Raw genomic sequence first — 17383 nt, 5'->3', positions numbered from 1 at the left:
AGCTCTGACAAGCGGTGCCGTCAGTGCTCTCACTTGACATCCGGGTCTCGAGGGTCGCACCTGCCTGGCTACATAAAGGGTTGGATTTCGTGGGGTCTTCGAACCACACAGCGGACTGCCTGCGAGGGGCCTCACGTTCTGGTTTAAGGCCGTTCCACACCGGCTGCTTCCTCCCTCCCGCCCCCCAACTCCGCGGAGAGACTTTTCGGGCTGGTGGGACACACTGTTCCTTATCCTTCCCAACAGTGGGAAGCGGCGTGGCTGGAAGGAGCTTTGGGAGAATTTGGACCACCTGACCAGTAAGAACGAGCCCCGCCCCCATCTCCGCAGTGGCACCAGGGGCCCCGCCCCGCCACGTAGTCCGTGCCTGCGGCCGGCACAGCTACTGCCAGTCCCTTCGCGCAGCCGTGGTGCCGCCGCTCTCGTGATGGGCGGGCGCCCAGTCCCGACCCGCCCACTCCCTAAACGCCCCACACACCGCGTCCACACGCCCCGCCCCCCGCGGAGCGGAGCATCCCGGGCCTGGAGCTTCCCTGGGCCTGGAGCACCCCGCGCCGGGCTCTGCGTGGGCGACGATGAGGGTCTGGAGCTCGGAGCATGTGTTCGGGTGAGCCGGCTGCGGCCACAGTGAGTCCAGACTGGCCTGGGCCTGGGCCGTGTCCTCCGGGAGGGCGGGCTCTGTCCCTCGTTGGGCCGCGCTGCGGGCAGTGACCTGCAAGGGCCCGGGGTCGGGGGACCGCGTCTTCGCCTCCGCCGGCCTGGCCTCACCTCGCGCGGGGCTGTCACAAGGGGCGGGGGCGGGACCCGCCGAGTGGCTGATCACGGCCTCCAGAGGGAGCCGGCGTGGGCATGTGGGGGCTTTGGCCCTGAATGCACTGTGGGCACTGGAAAGCCTCCAGCTGATTAAAAGTGCCCTCGTGACCTAGGCGGTATCTTTTCTTGTCACTTCATCTGTGACACTCTGAGCTCATTCTTTCATAGTTTTTAAAGGAACTAAGATTTTTAAATTCCTTGATCTCACTTAGAACAGCATTTCGTTTTTTAATTTAAAAAATACTGCATGAAATAGAATTGTCATCCTTTGAACTTTTCATGTAAAATTATAATGAAAATTTATCAGTGGGTTAAAAACCTCCGAAATTATTTTAATGAAATCTTTAGACTTGATGGGATCCAATTTTAGTGTTGATTTTTGTACAGCCTGCAACCTGCAGAAAAATCTCATCTGGGGTTCCATTCCCAGACTTACTCCAGAGATTTTCTCAGTTCTCCCAAAGATGGGACATGCCGGGCACCATCTGGATGCAGAGGGGACAGGTTAAGTTCCTGCAGATGGTGAATGCCCAGGCTGTGCAGCTCAGGCCAGGACTGCCCTACAAATTCAGGAAATGTTGGTCGACAAGCAGAAGTGAATTGTCAGCTGTGAAAAGTCACTATTGATAATATTCACCCATTTAAATCATACAATTCAACGACTTCCAGTAAATTTACATAGTTGTACAAGATCTCCATAGTCCAGTTGTAGAACATTTCCTCATCCTACAAAGACCCTTCATGCCCGTCTGCAGTCACTGTCCACTCCTCGCCCCAGCCAGATCAGTATCTGCTTCCTGTTTCTATGGATTTGCCTTTTCTGGACATTTCACATAAATGCAATCATACACCAAACCGTCTTCTGTGTCTGGCTGCTTTCAGTTAGCATGATTGTTGAGGTTCATCCGTGTGGTAGTGTGCATCCTTGCTTCAACCCTCACTTCATTCATTTTGTGTCCCTGGCACATAGTAGGTGCTCAGTGAGGGACCAAGGAATATCCTGGGGAGCAGATGTCCTTTGAAATGAGGGCGACTGTCCACCAGAGAAATTCCCATCAACCCCTGAGCTCCTGTGGACTGGGCACAGATCTCCTCCCATTGATTTTTAAAAGCCGAGCGCCATGATGAGAATTGACAAATGTGGAAGACCGCTGGGGGGAGGTCACGCAGCTGCCAGGGCGGGTGACATGATGCTGTGTGGCAGCATCACATCTGCAGGACGGTACAGATTTGGAAGCCTGGCTTTCTAGCTGAGCTTACCATGGAGTTTTCCCCTTGCTTAGTCCCTTGAAATCCCTGATTTTTTTCCTCTGAGGATTACACACCTTTTTCTTTCTATACTTGTTTTTTTTTTATATGTTTGTTGAATATTTGATTGGAAATAATAAATTTACTCTTGAAAGGCCAAAAATAATCAGGCACAAAGACTTAAAAAAAGTTTTTTATTGCAATACAGTTGATTTACAATGTTGTATTAGTCCCCCCCACCCCCTGCCGCACGACAGACATGTGGGATCTTAGTTCCCTGACCAGGGCTCAAACTGCTCCCCTGCTGTAGAAGCATGGAGTCTCAACCACTGGACCACCAGGGAAGTCCAACAATGTTGTATTTGTTTTAGGTGTACTGCAAAGTGATTCAGATTATATATACACACACACACACACACACACACACACACACACACTCTTTTTTAGATTCTTTTCCATTATAGGTTATTACAAGATACTGAGTATAGTTCCCTGTGCTATACACAGGTCCTTGTTGGTTATGTATTTTATATATAGCAGTGTGTATATTTTAATTCCCAACTCCTAATTTAATTCCCTCCCTTCCCCCTTTGGTAATTGTAAGTTTGTTTTCTATGTCTGTGAGTCTATTTCTGTTTTGTAAGTAAGTTCATTTGTGTCATTTTTTTAAGATTCCACATATAAGCAATATCATATGATACTTGTCTTTGCTTGACTTTTACTTCACTTGGTATGATAATCTCCAGGTCCATCCATGTTGCTGCAAATGACATTACTTCATTCTTTTTTATAGCTGAATATTATTCCATCCTGTATGTATACCACATCTTCTTTATCCGTTCATCATTAGATGGACATTCAGGTTGCTTCCATATCTTGGCTATTGTAAATAGTGCTGCAGTGAACGTTGGGGTGCATGTATCTTTTAGAATTATAATTTTCTCTGGATATATGCCCAGGAATGGTATTGCAGGATCATATGGCTACTCTATTTTTAGTTTTTTGAGGAACGTCCCTACTGTTTTCCATAGTGGCTGCACCAATTTACATTTGCACAAACAGTGTAAGAGGGTTCCCTTTTCTCCACACCCTCTCCAGCATTTGTTATTTGTAGACTTTTTAATGATGGTCTCTCTGACTGGTGTGAGGTGGTACCTCATTGTAGTTTTTTTTTTTTTCTCATTGTAGTTTTGATTTACATTTCTCTAAGGATTAGCAGTGTTGACCATCTTTTCATGTGCCTATTGGCCATCTGTGTGTCTTCTTTGGAGAAATGTCTATTTAGGTCTTCTGCTCATTTTTGGATTGGGTTTTTTGTTGTTGTTGTTGTTACTGAGCTGTATGAGCTGTTTGTATATTTTGGAAATTAATCAGTTGCATCCTTTGCAAAATTTTCTCCCATTCCGTAGGTTGTCTTTTTGTTTCATTTTGTTTCCTTTGCTGGGGCACGAAAACTTTTGAGTCAAGTTTTCCTCCATTGTTCACACACCAAGTTTTCCTCCATTGTTCACACACCGAAGAAACCCTGGGCACTGGAGATCAGACAGAGCTGAGAGCAGTATAAACTCCCACAGAAATGGAGAACCCTTTGGTTTAAAGTAGATTAAATAGTAGTGGAAAATATAGGACCGAAATAGAAACATATAGAAAGGGGCACTTAAAAATTAACAGGCTGGTAAATGCAGGTTTGTAAATCCCATCCTTACAGCATTGACTGAGGTTTCAGGTGGGCTATAACAAAATCTTTAATAACAGCCAGTATGAGTAGATTCCCAGCAGTCAAGGCTGTATACTACTTGGATTCCAGCAGCTCCCAGGAGAGGTCTCTAGTAGGCAGTGTCCCTCTCAGGGAAGTAAGGAGGAGAGGCTGCCCTAAAGCAGGCTTGCTCTGTGGCCAGGAGGAGGGAACCCCGTCCCTTTTTAAATAAGAGAAATGGAATGTTACAGGTAGGAGGTGAAGTGCCCACTGTCCCCTCCTAGTGCTGTTCCCTCCTCTCTCTCACAGGCGGTCATGATTGTGAACCTGGTGGGTAGCCTCCCGAAGGTATATGTTCCATAAACAAAATGTAGTATTTGTTTTTTTAAAATAGAAATCACTGGCACCATCTTGTACAGATCTTTTCAGTTTCTCTTTCTTCTCAACAATGTGTTCCTGAGATCTGTGCGTGTGTGTGTGTGTGTGTATCTATTTGAGATCTGTGTGTATACATGTACACATACACATTTGTATCTCAGCTGTATAGTATTCCAATATTCCATTTATTCCATAAAGAATATGTCACCATTTTTTCTTTCTCTTATTGAAGGGACATTGTTTCCCCCTTATTACAAATCATGTTGTGGTGACCACTCCTGTGTATATTTCTGGGTCAGTTAATCAAGGGCATTTACTTAGGCCAGAAATCCTCAAACTCATCAGCAGTAAGACCTCTTTACACTCTTAGAAAATATTGGGGACCCAAACAGTGTTTGTTTATGTGGGTTAAATCTACTAATATTTACCATATTAGAAATTAAAACTGATAAATTTTAAGATATTTATTAATTTATTAAAATTAACAGTAATAAACCCATTACATTAACATAAATAACATTTCTTAAATTTAAAAAACCTGTAGTTTCCAAAACCCCTCAAAGTAGTAAGAGTGGCACTGTTTTGTTTATTTTTTCCCAATTTCTATAATGTCGGGCTGCATAGACACTGTTTTTTATTGTCAACAGATTTTATTTTTTTTAATTTTTTATTTTATTAAAAAATAATTTAATTAATTAATTTATTTTTTGGCTGTGTTAGGTCTTCGTTGCGGCACGCGGAATCTTCCTTGCAGCATGTGGGATCTTTCATTGCAGCACCCAAGCTTCTCTCTAGTGGCACATGGGCTCCAGAGCGTGTGGGCTTTGTAGGTGCGTCACGTGAGCTCTAGTTGAGGCACACAGGCTCAGTAATTGTGGTGCGCAGGCTTAGTTGCCCCGTGGCACGTGGGATCTTAGTTCTCTGACCAGGGATCAAACCCGTGTCCCCTGCATTGGAAGGCAGATTCTTTACCACTGGACTACCAGGGAGGTCCCTGCATGGACACTAACTTGATGGTCCTGTCGGCTTCTGCATTCAGTGTTTGCAGTCTGTTGTTTTGGTTGAAGTAAATGATTAAAATCCAGCCTCACACTATATGTGAGTAAAACCTAGTTGGCAAAGGTATTTCAAAAGTCTTTAAAAATAATCGTAGCTGTTCTTTGCTATTGCAACGAAACAAGCAGTAATTTCTCAAATTAATTGCAGTGTAAAATCTGACACCACGAGGACCAGAGTAATGGCCCGTCTCGTACTTTGAATGAGTCCTTCTCCCATGTGATCTGTGACGTCTCGCACTGGTCACTTGGCTGTGTGGGTCACCGGGTACAGTGTGGGGCAAGCAGCAGGCCCATGGTAGTGATACAAGTTTTCTAAAATTCCAGTTTTCACTTAGAAGCTCAAGTTTTATCTTTGACAGCAAATGCCATCAGGTGTTTTCCTCCGAGTGACAGGCTCACTTCATTAATCTTTGAGAAAATGCCTGTCCGACACCCATGTCTGAGTGACCACAGTTTGTGGTCAGTAGTTTCAAGGAGAAGTGGTGGCTGGGGAAGCACAGTAGCTGAGCTGCCACCCCTGTGGCCACCAGTGCTTCCCGACCAGCAAGGCCTCCCGCATCCTTTCTGTGCCCTCACTCAGAACCAGGGATCCAGGTGTAGTAAAATGAGTCCTTTTACTTTCTCATCAGGGATGGGCCCTGAGTGCACAGCTCAGCAGTGACCACCATGCAGCCTTGACCCGGCCGTCACTCCTGGGGAGAGGCTGGCAGTCTGTGGTCTGACTCGGGCTCCTGCAGCTTTGGCTGATGTCGTGCAGCCAGAAGGGCAGGCCCTCCCAGCAGCACCCAGGCTCCTGGAGGGGCCAGAGAGCCCAGCTTTGCGGGCCTTGCTCCAAGAACCACTGGGCTGGCCCGGGGTCTCTTGGGGTCTGAGCACTTTTCCTTCATCCTTTTTTTTTTTAAAACATATATTTATTTTATTTCATTTCATTTCCATTCCATTCCATTTTATTTTATTTTTTTATTTCATCACGCTGGGTCTTAGTTGTGGCAGGTGGGCTTTCTTTTTTTTAAATAAATTTATTTATTTATGGTTGTGTTGGGTCTTCATTGCTGCACGCGGGCTTTCTCTAGTTGCGGCACGTGGGGACTACTCTTTGTTGCAGTGCGTGGGCTTTTCATTGCGGTGCCTATTTTGTTGCAGAGCACGGGCTCTAGGTGCATGGGCTTCAGTAGTTGTGGCATGCGAGCTCAGTAGTTGTGGCTCACAGGCTCTAGAGCACAGGCCCAGTAGTTGTGGCTCATGAGCTTAGTTGCTCCGTGGCATGTGGGACCTTCCCAGACCAGGGCTTGAACCTGTGTCCCCTGCATTGGCAGATGGATTCTTACCCACTGCACCACCAGGGAATTCCCCACATGGGCTTTCTTAGTTGCAGCTCACGGGCTCCTCAGCTGTGCCCCGCAGGCCCCTTAATTGTGGCATGTGAACTCCCAGCCGCAGCATGTGGGATCCAGTTCCCTGACCACGGATAGAACCTGGGCCCCCTGCATTGGGAGAGCAGGGTCCTCACCACTGTGCCACCAGGGAAGTCCCTCCAATTTTTTTTTCTGGACTCATTATTATGCACATTATGCAAGAGTGGAGACTGGAATAATGAGTGCAGTGCCCTTCTGCAGGCTAACAGTTCCTCTCACAGATGTCTGGTCTCATGCGCCCCCCATCCCCTGCTCCTTCCCCTGGGTTGTTGTAGGCAGGTCCCAGGCACCCTGTGTCCTCACCCTATTCTGCCTAAAGTAATGATTTTTATGGGAACTACTCTGGGGAACTTGACTTACAAAGCTCACAGCTTATTTCACTGGGCAGCCCCCATCCCCCGCCTCTGCTCTCATGAGTATCTGGATTCTCCCTCCTTCCGCAGAGTTGTCGACTGTGCCCCTGACAGTTCTTTTACTGAGAAGAAAGGCTCCCTGTCCACTGCAGAGTGATCAGGACCAGCTTCATCTCTGCTTCTTTGGAGCTGGTGGACATGTTAGTGCGGTGACACGATTCCATGGCTTGAAAAAGCATTCCTTTGTTAAAGAGCGGGGCTTCTGGACCTGACAGTGCAGAGGCCGTGGGTGTGACAGAAAGACTGTGGAGTAGGGGCTGGGAGACCCAGCTCTGGTCTGCGTCTCATTGCTAGCTTTTTGACCTGGGATGAGCGTTTTATGAGGATAAAGTAAATTCATGGTCAATAAGTTATATTTAAAAAGGACATCAAAGATGAAACAAAAACCTTCAATATATTCATAATCTTTGATGTTTAATTTAGTAATTCCATTCTAGAAATTTATCCTAAGGAAAAAGACATATATTGAAAGGCTGGTGTGAACCAGTTTTCCCTGCTGCCTTCATTGTACAGTGAAGGTTGGACGCGATCAAAATAATCTGCCAGAGGAGATTGGTTCAAGATGGCAGAGTAGAAGGATGTGTGCTCACTCCTTCTTGTGAGAGCACCGGAATCACAACTAACTGCTGAACAGTCATCCACAGGAAGACACTGGAACTCACCAAAAAAGATACCCCATATCAAAAGACAAAGGAGAAGCCACAATGAGACAGTAGGAGGGGCTCAATCACAATAAAACCAAATCCCATAACTGCTGGGTGGGTGACTCACAAACTGGAGAGCACTTATACCACAGAAGTCCACCCACTGGAGTGAAGGTTCTGAGCCCCACATCAGGTTTCCCAGCCTAGGGGTCCAGCAAAGGGAGGAGGAATTCCTAGAGAATCAGACTTTGAAGGCTAGTGGGATTTGATTGCAGGACTTTGACAGGACTGGGGGGAACAGAGACTCCACTCTTGGAGGGCACACACAAAGTAGTGTGTGCATCAGGACCCAGGGGAAGGAGCAGTGACCCCATAGGAGTCTGAACCAGACCTACCTGCTAGTGTTGGAGGGTCTCCTGCAGAGGAGGGGGTAGCTGTGTCTCACTGCAGGGACAAGGACACTGGCAGCAGAAGTTCTGGGAAGTACTCCTTGGTGTGAGCCCTCCCGGAGTCCACCATTAGCCCCACCAAAGAGCAGGGTAGGCTCCCGTGTTGGGTTGCCTCAGGCCAAACAACCAACAGGGAGGGAAGCCAGCCCCACCCATCAGCAGTCAAGCAGATTAAAGTTTTACTGAGCTCTGCCCACCAGAGCAACACCCAGCTCTACCCACCACCAGTCCCTCCCATCAGGAAACTGGCACAGACCTCTTAGATAGCCTCATCCACCAGAGGGCAGACAGCAGAAACAAGAAGAACTACAGTCCTGCAACCTGCAGAACAAAAAACACATTCACAGAAAGATAGACAAGATGAAAAGGCAGAGGGCTATGTACCAGATGAAGGAACAAGATAAAACCCCAGAAAAACAACTAAATGAAGTGGAGATAGGCAGCCTTCCAGAAAAAGAATTCAGAATAATGATAGTGAAGATGATTCAGGACCTCGGAAAAAGAATGGAGGCAAAGATGGAGATGATGCAAGAAATGTTTAACAAAGACCTAGAAGAATTAAAGAACAAACAAACAGAGATGAATACAATAACTGAATACAGATATACAGATACAATAACTGAAATGAAAAATACACTAGAAGGAATCAATAGCAGAATAACTGAGGCAGAAGACCGGATAAGTGACCTGGAAGATAGAATGGTGGAATTCACTGCTGCGGAACAGAATAAAGAAAAAAGAATGAAAGAAATGAAGACAGCCTAAGAGACCTCTGGACAACATTAAATGCAACAACATTCGCATTATAGGGGTCCCAGAAGGAGAAGAGAGAGAGAAAGGACTCAAGAAAATATTTGAAGAGATTATAGTCAAAAACTTCGCTAACATGGGAAAGGAAATAGCCACCCAAGTCCAGGAAGTGCAGAGAGTCCCAGGCAGGATAAACCTAAGGAAAAACACACCAAGACACATAGTAATCTAATTGACAAGAATTAAAGACAAAGGGCTTCCCTGGTGGCGCAGTGGTTGAGAGTCCGCCTGCCGATGCAGGGGACACAGGTTCGTGCCCCAGTCCGGGAAGATCCCACATGCCGCGGAGTGGCTGGGCCCGTGAGCCATGGCCACTGAGCCTGCACGTCTGGAGCCTGTGCTCCGCAACGGGAGAGGCCACAACAGTGAGAGGCCCGTGTACCGCAAAAAAACAAAAAAAAGGCAAAGAAAAATTATTGAAAGCAACAAGGGAAAAGCGACAAATAACATACAAGGAAACTCCCATAAGGTTAACAGCTGATTTCTCAGCAAAAACTCTACAAGCCAAAGGGGAGTGGCACGATATATTTAAAGTGATGAAAGGGAAGAACCTACAACCAAGATTACTCTGCCCAGCAAGGATCTCATTCAGATTCAACGGAGAAATCAAAAGCTTTACACACAAGCAAAAGCTAAGAGAATTCAGCACCACCAAACCAGCTCTACAACACATGCTAAAGGAACTTCTCTAAGTGGGAAACACAAGAGAAGAAAAGGACCTACAAAAACAAACCCATAACAATTAAGAAAATGGTAGTAATAACATGCATATTGAAAATTACCTTAAACATGAATGGATTAAATGCTCCAACCAAAAGACACAGGCTTGCTGAATGGATACAAAAACAAGACCCGTATATATGCTGTCTACAAGAGACCCACTTCAGACCTAGGGACACAAACAGACTGAAAGTGAGGGGATGGAAAAGATATTCCAGGCAAATGGAAATCAGAAGAAAGCTGGAGTAGCAATACTCATATCAGATAAAATAGACTTTAAAATAATGTTACAAGAGACAAGGAAGGACACTACATAATGATCAAGGGATCAATCCAAGAAGAAAATATAACAATTATAAATGTATATGCACCCAACATAGGAGCACCTGGATACATATGGCAACTGCTAACAGCTATAAAAAAGGAAATTGACAGTAACACAATAATAGTGAGGGACTTTAACACCTCACTTACACCAATTGACAGATCATCCAAAATGAAAATAAATAAGGGAACAGAAGCTTTAAATGATACAATAGACCAGATAGATTTAATTGATATTTATAGGACATTCCATCCAAAAACAGCAGATTACACTTTCTTCTCAAGTGCACATGGAACATTCTCCAGGATAGATCACATCTTGGGTCACAAATCAAGCCTCGGTAAATTTAAGAAAATTGAAATCATATCAAGCATCTTTTCTGACCACAACACTATGAGATTAGAAATCAATTACAGGGAAAAAAACGTAAAAAACATGGAGACTAAACAATACGTTACTAAATAACCAAGAGATCATTTAAGAAATCAAAGAGGAAATCAGAAAATACCCAGAGACCAATGACAGTGAAAACACGATGATCCAAAACCTATGGGATGCAGCAAAAGCAGTTCTAAGAGGGAAGTTTATAGCAATACAAGCCTACCTCAAGAAACAAAAATCTCAAACAATCTAACCTTACACCTAAAGGAACTAGAGAAAGAAGAACAGGCAAAACCCAAAGTTAGTAGAAGGAAAGAAATCATAAAGATCAGAGCAGAAATAAATGAAAAAAAACCCAAAGAAAACAGTAGCAAAGATCAATAAAACTAAAAGCTGGTTCTTTGAGAAGATAAACAAAATTGATAGACCATTAGCCAGACTCATCAAGAAAAAGAGGGAGAGGACTCAAATCAATAAAATTAGAAATGAAAAAGAAGTTACACCAGACACTGCAGAAATACAAAGCATCCTAAGAGACTACTACAAGTAGCTCTATGCCAATAAAATGGACAACGTGGAAGAAATGGACAAATTCTTAGAAAGGTATTACCTTCCAAGAATGAAGCAGGAAGAAATAGAAAATATGAACAGACCAATCACAAGTAATGAAATTGAAACTGTGATTAAAAATCTTCCAACAAACAAAAGTCTGGGACCAGATGGCTTCACAGATGAATTCTGTCAAACATTTAGAGAAGAGCTAACACCCATCCTTCTCAAACTCTTCCAAAAAATTGCAGAGGAAGGAACACTCCCAAACTCATTCTATGAGGCCACCATCACCCTGATAGCAAAACCAGACAAAATACTACAAAAATAGAAAATTACAGACCAATATCACTGATGGACATAGACACAAAAAAGCTCAACAAAATACTAGCAAACAGAATCCAACAACACATTAAAAGGATCATACCCCATGATCAAGTGGGATTTATCCCCGGGATGCAAGGATTCTTCAATATATGCAAATCAATCAATGTGATACACCATATTAGCAAATTGAAGAATAAAAACTATATGATCATCTCAATAGATGCAGAAAAAGCATTTGACAAAATTCAACACCCATTTATGATAAAAACTCTCCAGAAAGTGGGCATAGAGGGAACCTACCTCAACATAATCAAGGCCATATACGACAAACCCACAGCAAATATCATTCTCAATGGTGAAAAACTGAAATTATTTCCTCTAAGATCAGGAACAAGACAAGGATGTCCACCTTCGCCGCTGTTATTCAACATAGTTTTGCATGTTTTAGCCACAGCAATCAGAGAAGGAAAAGAAAAAAAAGGAATCCAAATCGGAAAAGAAGTAAAATTGTCACTGTTTGCAGATGACATGATACTATATGTAGAGAATCCCAAAGATGCCACCAGAAAAGTACTAGAGCTAATCAATGAATTTGGTAATGTAGCAGGATACAAAATTAATGCATAGAAATCTCTTGAATTCCTATACACTAATGATGAAAAATCTGAAAGAGAAATTAAGGAAACCCTCCCATTTACCATTGCAACAAAAAGAATAAAGTACCTAGGAATAAACCTACCTGGGAGACAAAGGACCTGTGTGCAGAAAACTAGAAGACACTGATGAGAAAAATTAAAGATAATACAAACAGATGGAGAGATATACCATGTTCTTGCATTGGAAGAATCAGTATTGTGAAAATGCCTATACTACCCAAAGCAATCTACAGATTCAGTGCAATCCCTATCAAATTACCAATGGAGTTTTTTACAGAACTAGAACCAAAAGTCTTAAAATTTGTATGGAGACACAAAAGACCCCGAATAGCCATAACAGTCTTGAGAGAAAAAGACAGAGCTGGAGGAATCAGACTCCGTGACTTCAGACTACTACAAAGCTATAGTAATCAAGACAATATGGTACTGGCACAAAAACAGAAATATAGATCAATAAAACAGGATAGAAAGCCCAGAGATAATATCCACACACCTATAGTCAAGTAATCTATGACAAAGTAGGCAAGGGTATACAATGGAGAAAAGACAGGCTCTTCAATAAGTGATGCTGGGAAAACTGGACAGGTACAGGTAAAAGAATGAAATTAGAACACTCCCTAACACCATACACAAAAGTAAACTCAAAGTGGATTAGAAACCTAAATGTAAGACCAGACTCTATAAAACTCTTAGAGGAAAACATAGGAAGAACACTCTTTGACATAAATGACAGCAAGATCTTTTTTGACCCACCTCCTAGAGTAATGGAAATAAAAGCAAAAATAAACAAATTGGACCTAATGAAACTTAAAAGCTTTTGCAAAGCAAAGGAAACTACAAACAAGACGAAAAGACAACCTTCAGAATGGGAGAAAATATTTGCAAACGAATCAACGGACAAAGGATTAATCTCCAAAATATATAAACAGCTCATGCAGCTCAATATTAATAAAACAAACAACCCAATAAGAAAATGGGCAGAAGACCTAAATAGACATTTCTCCAAAGAAGACGTACAAATGGCCAAGAAGCACGTGAAAAGCTGCTCAACATCACTAATTATTAGAGAAATGCAAATCTAAACTACAATGAGGTATCTCACCTCACACCAGTTAGAATGGGCATCATCAGAAAATCTACAAACAACTAATGCTGAAGAGGGTGTGGAGAAAAGGGAACCCTCTTGCACTGTTGGTGGGAATGTAAATTGATACAGCCACTATGCAGAACAGTATGGAGGTTCCTTCAAAAACTAAAAATAGAATTAGCATATGACCCAGCAATCACACTACTGGGTATATAGCCAGAGAAAACCATATTTCAAAAAGACAAATGCACTCCAGTGTTCATTGCAGCACTATTTACAACAGCCGGGTCATGGAAGCAACCTAAATGCCCAGCAAGAGACGAATGGATAAAGAAGATGTGGTACATATGTACAATGGAATATTACTCAGCCATAAAAGGGAACGAAATTGGGTCATTTGTAGAGACGTGGATGAATCTACAGACTGTCATACAGAGTGAAGTAAGTCAGAAAGAGAAAAACAAATCTCGTATATTAATGCATATATGTGGAACCTAGAAAAATGGTACAGATGAACCAGTTTGCAGGGCAGAAAGAGAGACACGGATGTAGAGAACAAATGTATGGACACCAAGGGGGGAAAGTGGCGGGGGGTGGTGGTGGTGTGATGAATTGGGAGATTGGGATTAACATATATACACTAATATGTATAAAATGGATGACTAATAAGAACCTGCTGTATAAAAAAATAAATAAAATTCAAAAAATATACTAAAAAAAAGAAATGTAAGGTTTCCAGGATTAAATGATGATGAAAGTAATACAAATAAAAACTAGATTAAAAACATAATAATCTGCCAGAGGGGTCTGGTTACACCACTGTCCACAGGGTGGCCTGTTGTGCAGTTACTTAGAGTCGTATTTCTGAAAATAGCTTCATAATGCAGGAAAATGTTCGTCTGTTACATATAAAAAGCAGTAATCAGTGCATGTAAGGAGCATGATCCCAGTTTAATTTCTGAGCGTGTGGATGTCTGTGCATGCATGCATGTCTCTAGGTCTTGGGTCTGGGCTGTCTGTACATGCCGCTCAAACCTGTGTGGGTACGTATGGGGAAACAACGGTGTTGTTGAGACGCACTCACCTCTGTGGGGATGCACCTGGGCGCGCATCCTGAAGGAAAAACCAGGACAGCAGCGCCTGGGGAAGGTCCACCCTGAGTACCCCGGACTCTGAGCCCTTGGATGCCTTTAGGGCTGCCGGCCTCAACAGGCACAGAGCTCTGGGGAGCAGGGGCAGCTGTGTGGTCTCTGATGGCAGGAAACAAACAGGGACACCGGTGTCCACCCCTCACTCCAGGGCTCAGGGCCAGAGGGGAGGGGTGGCGTCTACAGGACGCCTGCACAGACTTGTCTCCAGATAGTGAAATTGTGGATTTTTATTTTCCTCATCCTGTGTTATTTTTCAAAATTTCAAATACAATTTTTAATAATCAGAAAACACATGTAGCCATTTCAAGTCACATACTGCTTAGAAGCTGGAACAAAGTAGTTGCTTCAGGACCTCATAGCTGGGCAGCAGCTGTGGGTGATCCGTGTTGGGCAGGTGTGCTGCTTTGGCCTGTGGTGGGCTGCAGGGGTGAGGCGGGCAGTCAGCAAAAGGGCCCCCACAGTTACTGCGACCAGGTGGAGGCAGGAATGAGCCCTGGCCCCCCGGCCTTGCAGCCCACAGAGCAGCACGGGAGGTGGTGACAGACAGGGAAAAGGGACATTGTCTCTTGCCCAGAAGCCCCAGACCAAAGGGTTCTGCCTCTTTAGGCTCTGCAGGGCTGGGGAAGGAGGGGGCCCTTAGCCAAGCTGGGATGGCCAGACCTGAGTCTGGTCTGTGCCCCCCGCCCGCCCCCTGGTTGCCCGGGGGATCAGCGATCCAGGATCTGGGTCCAGAGCCCAACTCCTCAGGTGTATTTGTTGGAACAAAGCTTGAAGAACAGGGTTGACCTGACTTTGGACCCACTGTCTGCTCATGCTGTTGGTTGCGTTTTCCTCCAGCCACCCGTGGGACACAGTCATCAAGGCTGCCATGAGGAAGTACCCGAATCCCATGAACCCCAGTGTCGTGGGCGTCGACGTGCTGGAGCGCAGTGTGGACAGCCGGGGCCGGCTTCACAGCCACCGCCTCCTCAGCACCGAGTGGGGGCTGCCCAGCCTCGTGAGAGCGGTGAGCCCTCAGTGGAGCCCGGCTGCACCCGCATGACCCCCAGCTACACTCACACAGCTGTCTACATCCGCCAGCCCAGCTGGCACCCATATGCAGGGAATGACAACCTTCCCATTTGGGATTTCTGGGAAGCCCCAGAGATGGTTTGTTTCTCTGTGAATTGAGTTAATCGTCCACCTGAGTGTTCAACACATCCCCTGACCCACCTGCAGTGGGGACACTGCCCACAGGACCCCCAAAACCCCATGACTCCCGGTCCCCCACCCCTTCCCCACACCCAGTCCCCCCACCCCAGCCTCATCATCCTGCTTGGTGTGGCCTGAACCCCAGAGTTGGCTCCACACAGGGGGGCCTGGGGGGTGGGGGTCAGGGTCGGTCCACAGCTGACTCACCAGCCGGACCTTGTCCTCAACCTTGACCTCAGCACCCCAGTTCCTGCCCTGCTTTCTCCTCTGTCTAAGCACTGGTCCCTATGTCCCTGATTCGTGTGTCCGTCCCACCTGCTGGACAGAGGCACCTGGAGGAGCTAGAGGTGCTGCTGCAGCCACACCTGCATCCCTGGTTGAAGAGATGGGTAGCGGATGGGAAATGGCGGTCGGTGTTCTAGGATATAAGGTGGAGTTTCTAACACGTCACTATGCTGGTTTTGCTTTGTTTTTCAGATTTTGGGAACCAGTAGGACTTTGACATACATTAGAGAACATTCTGTTGTGGATCCAGTGGGAAAGAAAATGGAGCTCTGTTCCACCAATGTAAGCAATGGCCACGATGGTGCGTAATGTCTTCATTTAATTTTTTTTCCAGCCCACCTTTGGTCTAAGTGATCTTTTATTTTTAATAGAAAGGCTGACTTTATTTAGCAGTATCTTACTTGTCTTTTATTCCAGTATAAAAATGTATAGAAGAACACACATAATGATGTGAACACACCTTTGTAACCAGTGGGCAGGCCAGGGGACAGACTGGCAGCCCCGGGGCCCCCGTGCGCCTCCCCAGTGCCTCCCTGCCCCCCCAGCCTCCATCCTGCCCGCCAACAGCACACTCGGCTCTTCGCAGCCACTGAAACAGCCACTTTTCTCCTGGCCTCCTCTCTCACGTCTCACAATGAAGAACCATTGATATTGGCCTCATGCACATTCAAAGAGCATGTTGGGGAAAACGGGTGGCCTGGGAGCATGGTTTATGTCAGGCCCCTTACCCTGTGGGTCGTGTCACTGTGTGCGGAGGCTCCTTGGTTTACCGCCTGGACCTCTGCCCGGGGCCCCCTTTACTCAGCCCAGGCAGCCCTTCCGCAAAGTCACAGGGAGCCGGGTGGGTGTGTCCACATCAGCCATTACTGACAGTTTATATATTGTTCTCTCTTCTCCTTCACTTGGAAAATTACTCTTCCTCCTTCAAGAAGGCTTAGTTGTCGGTAAAGAGGGACGGTTCTTGCTGTTGTAGGAGGTCTAGTGGAAAGGAAGGGCTTTGGGCGGGACAGCCGCATGCCTGCGTCCTGGTTATCACGGAATCAGTGTATGGCTGCGGGTGTCAGTGATCAACCTGTTCTGAGCCTCACTTTCCTTGTCTAAAAAAGAGCAAACCTCACCGTATTGTCCTGAGGATTAATGAAAGAAAATGAGGTTTATTAAATACAGAGCCTGGCATAAAAATATTGCACATACAATGATGACACCTAATGAGCCCGGCTCAGGTTTGGGTGGGGTGTGGAGGGAGGGCGGTGACTGTCCCCAGGAGCGGCCAGGAGTGGTGTCCCTGGGCTGTACTTTGGCCGTGCCTCCTGGGCCTTGGCGGGCCTTGGCGCTTCTTCTGCTCTGGCTCCAGTAAGTGCAGATTCGGGGATGGGAGGAGTGGGGGCAGATGGTCTGGGAAGAAATGCAAGAAAAATAGAACCTACAGCCATTGTTTCCTGTTTTAAGATCACACTCACAAACTGGGTGTCGGTGAGCGAGAGGCTGGTGTACACACCCCACCCGGAGGACCCAGGAAGGTAAGCAGACATTGAACTCCAAGGCTGGGGTGGGGCGGGGGCTCCCCCCACCCGCCGGCTGCTCAGACCCTTCACTTCTCGCTCTCCTGCAGGACCGTGCTCACCCAAGAAGCCGTCATCACCGTGAAGGGGATCAGCCTCGGCAGCTATCTGGAGAGTTTGATGGCCAACACGATATCGTCCAACGCAAAGAAGGTACCATCTCTAGCTGTTCGGGGTCCCGATGAGCGGGGGTCCTACTGACCGCGGGCAGGTGGGGACGGCTCC

At 45.7% G+C, this 17383-nt stretch overlaps 1 protein-coding gene across 5 annotated transcripts in view; it reads left to right on the top strand.

Moving 5' to 3' along the window:
* Nucleotides 1–475: 475 nt before the first annotated feature.
* PRELID3A (PRELI domain containing 3A) overlaps nucleotides 476–17383 on the top strand; it is a 138653-nt gene continuing 121745 nt past the window's right edge. For all 5 annotated transcript variants that reach the window (XM_060028635.1, XM_060028625.1, XM_060028634.1 and 2 more), the window contains exons 1-5: nucleotides 476–607; nucleotides 14958–15126; nucleotides 15789–15878; nucleotides 17046–17116; nucleotides 17209–17311. In XM_060028635.1, the coding sequence (XP_059884618.1) occupies nucleotides 576–607; nucleotides 14958–15126; nucleotides 15789–15878; nucleotides 17046–17116; nucleotides 17209–17311 (465 nt within the window). In that variant the 5' untranslated portion in view covers nucleotides 476–575. The remainder of the gene's footprint in view (nucleotides 608–14957; nucleotides 15127–15788; nucleotides 15879–17045; nucleotides 17117–17208; nucleotides 17312–17383) is intronic.

Source organism: Delphinus delphis, chromosome 13 (genome assembly GCF_949987515.2).
Source record: "Delphinus delphis chromosome 13, mDelDel1.2, whole genome shotgun sequence".
Lineage (NCBI taxonomy): Eukaryota > Metazoa > Chordata > Mammalia > Artiodactyla > Delphinidae > Delphinus > Delphinus delphis.
Note: the sequence above shows the minus strand (reverse complement) of the source record. Positions and strands in the feature narration are given on the sequence as shown.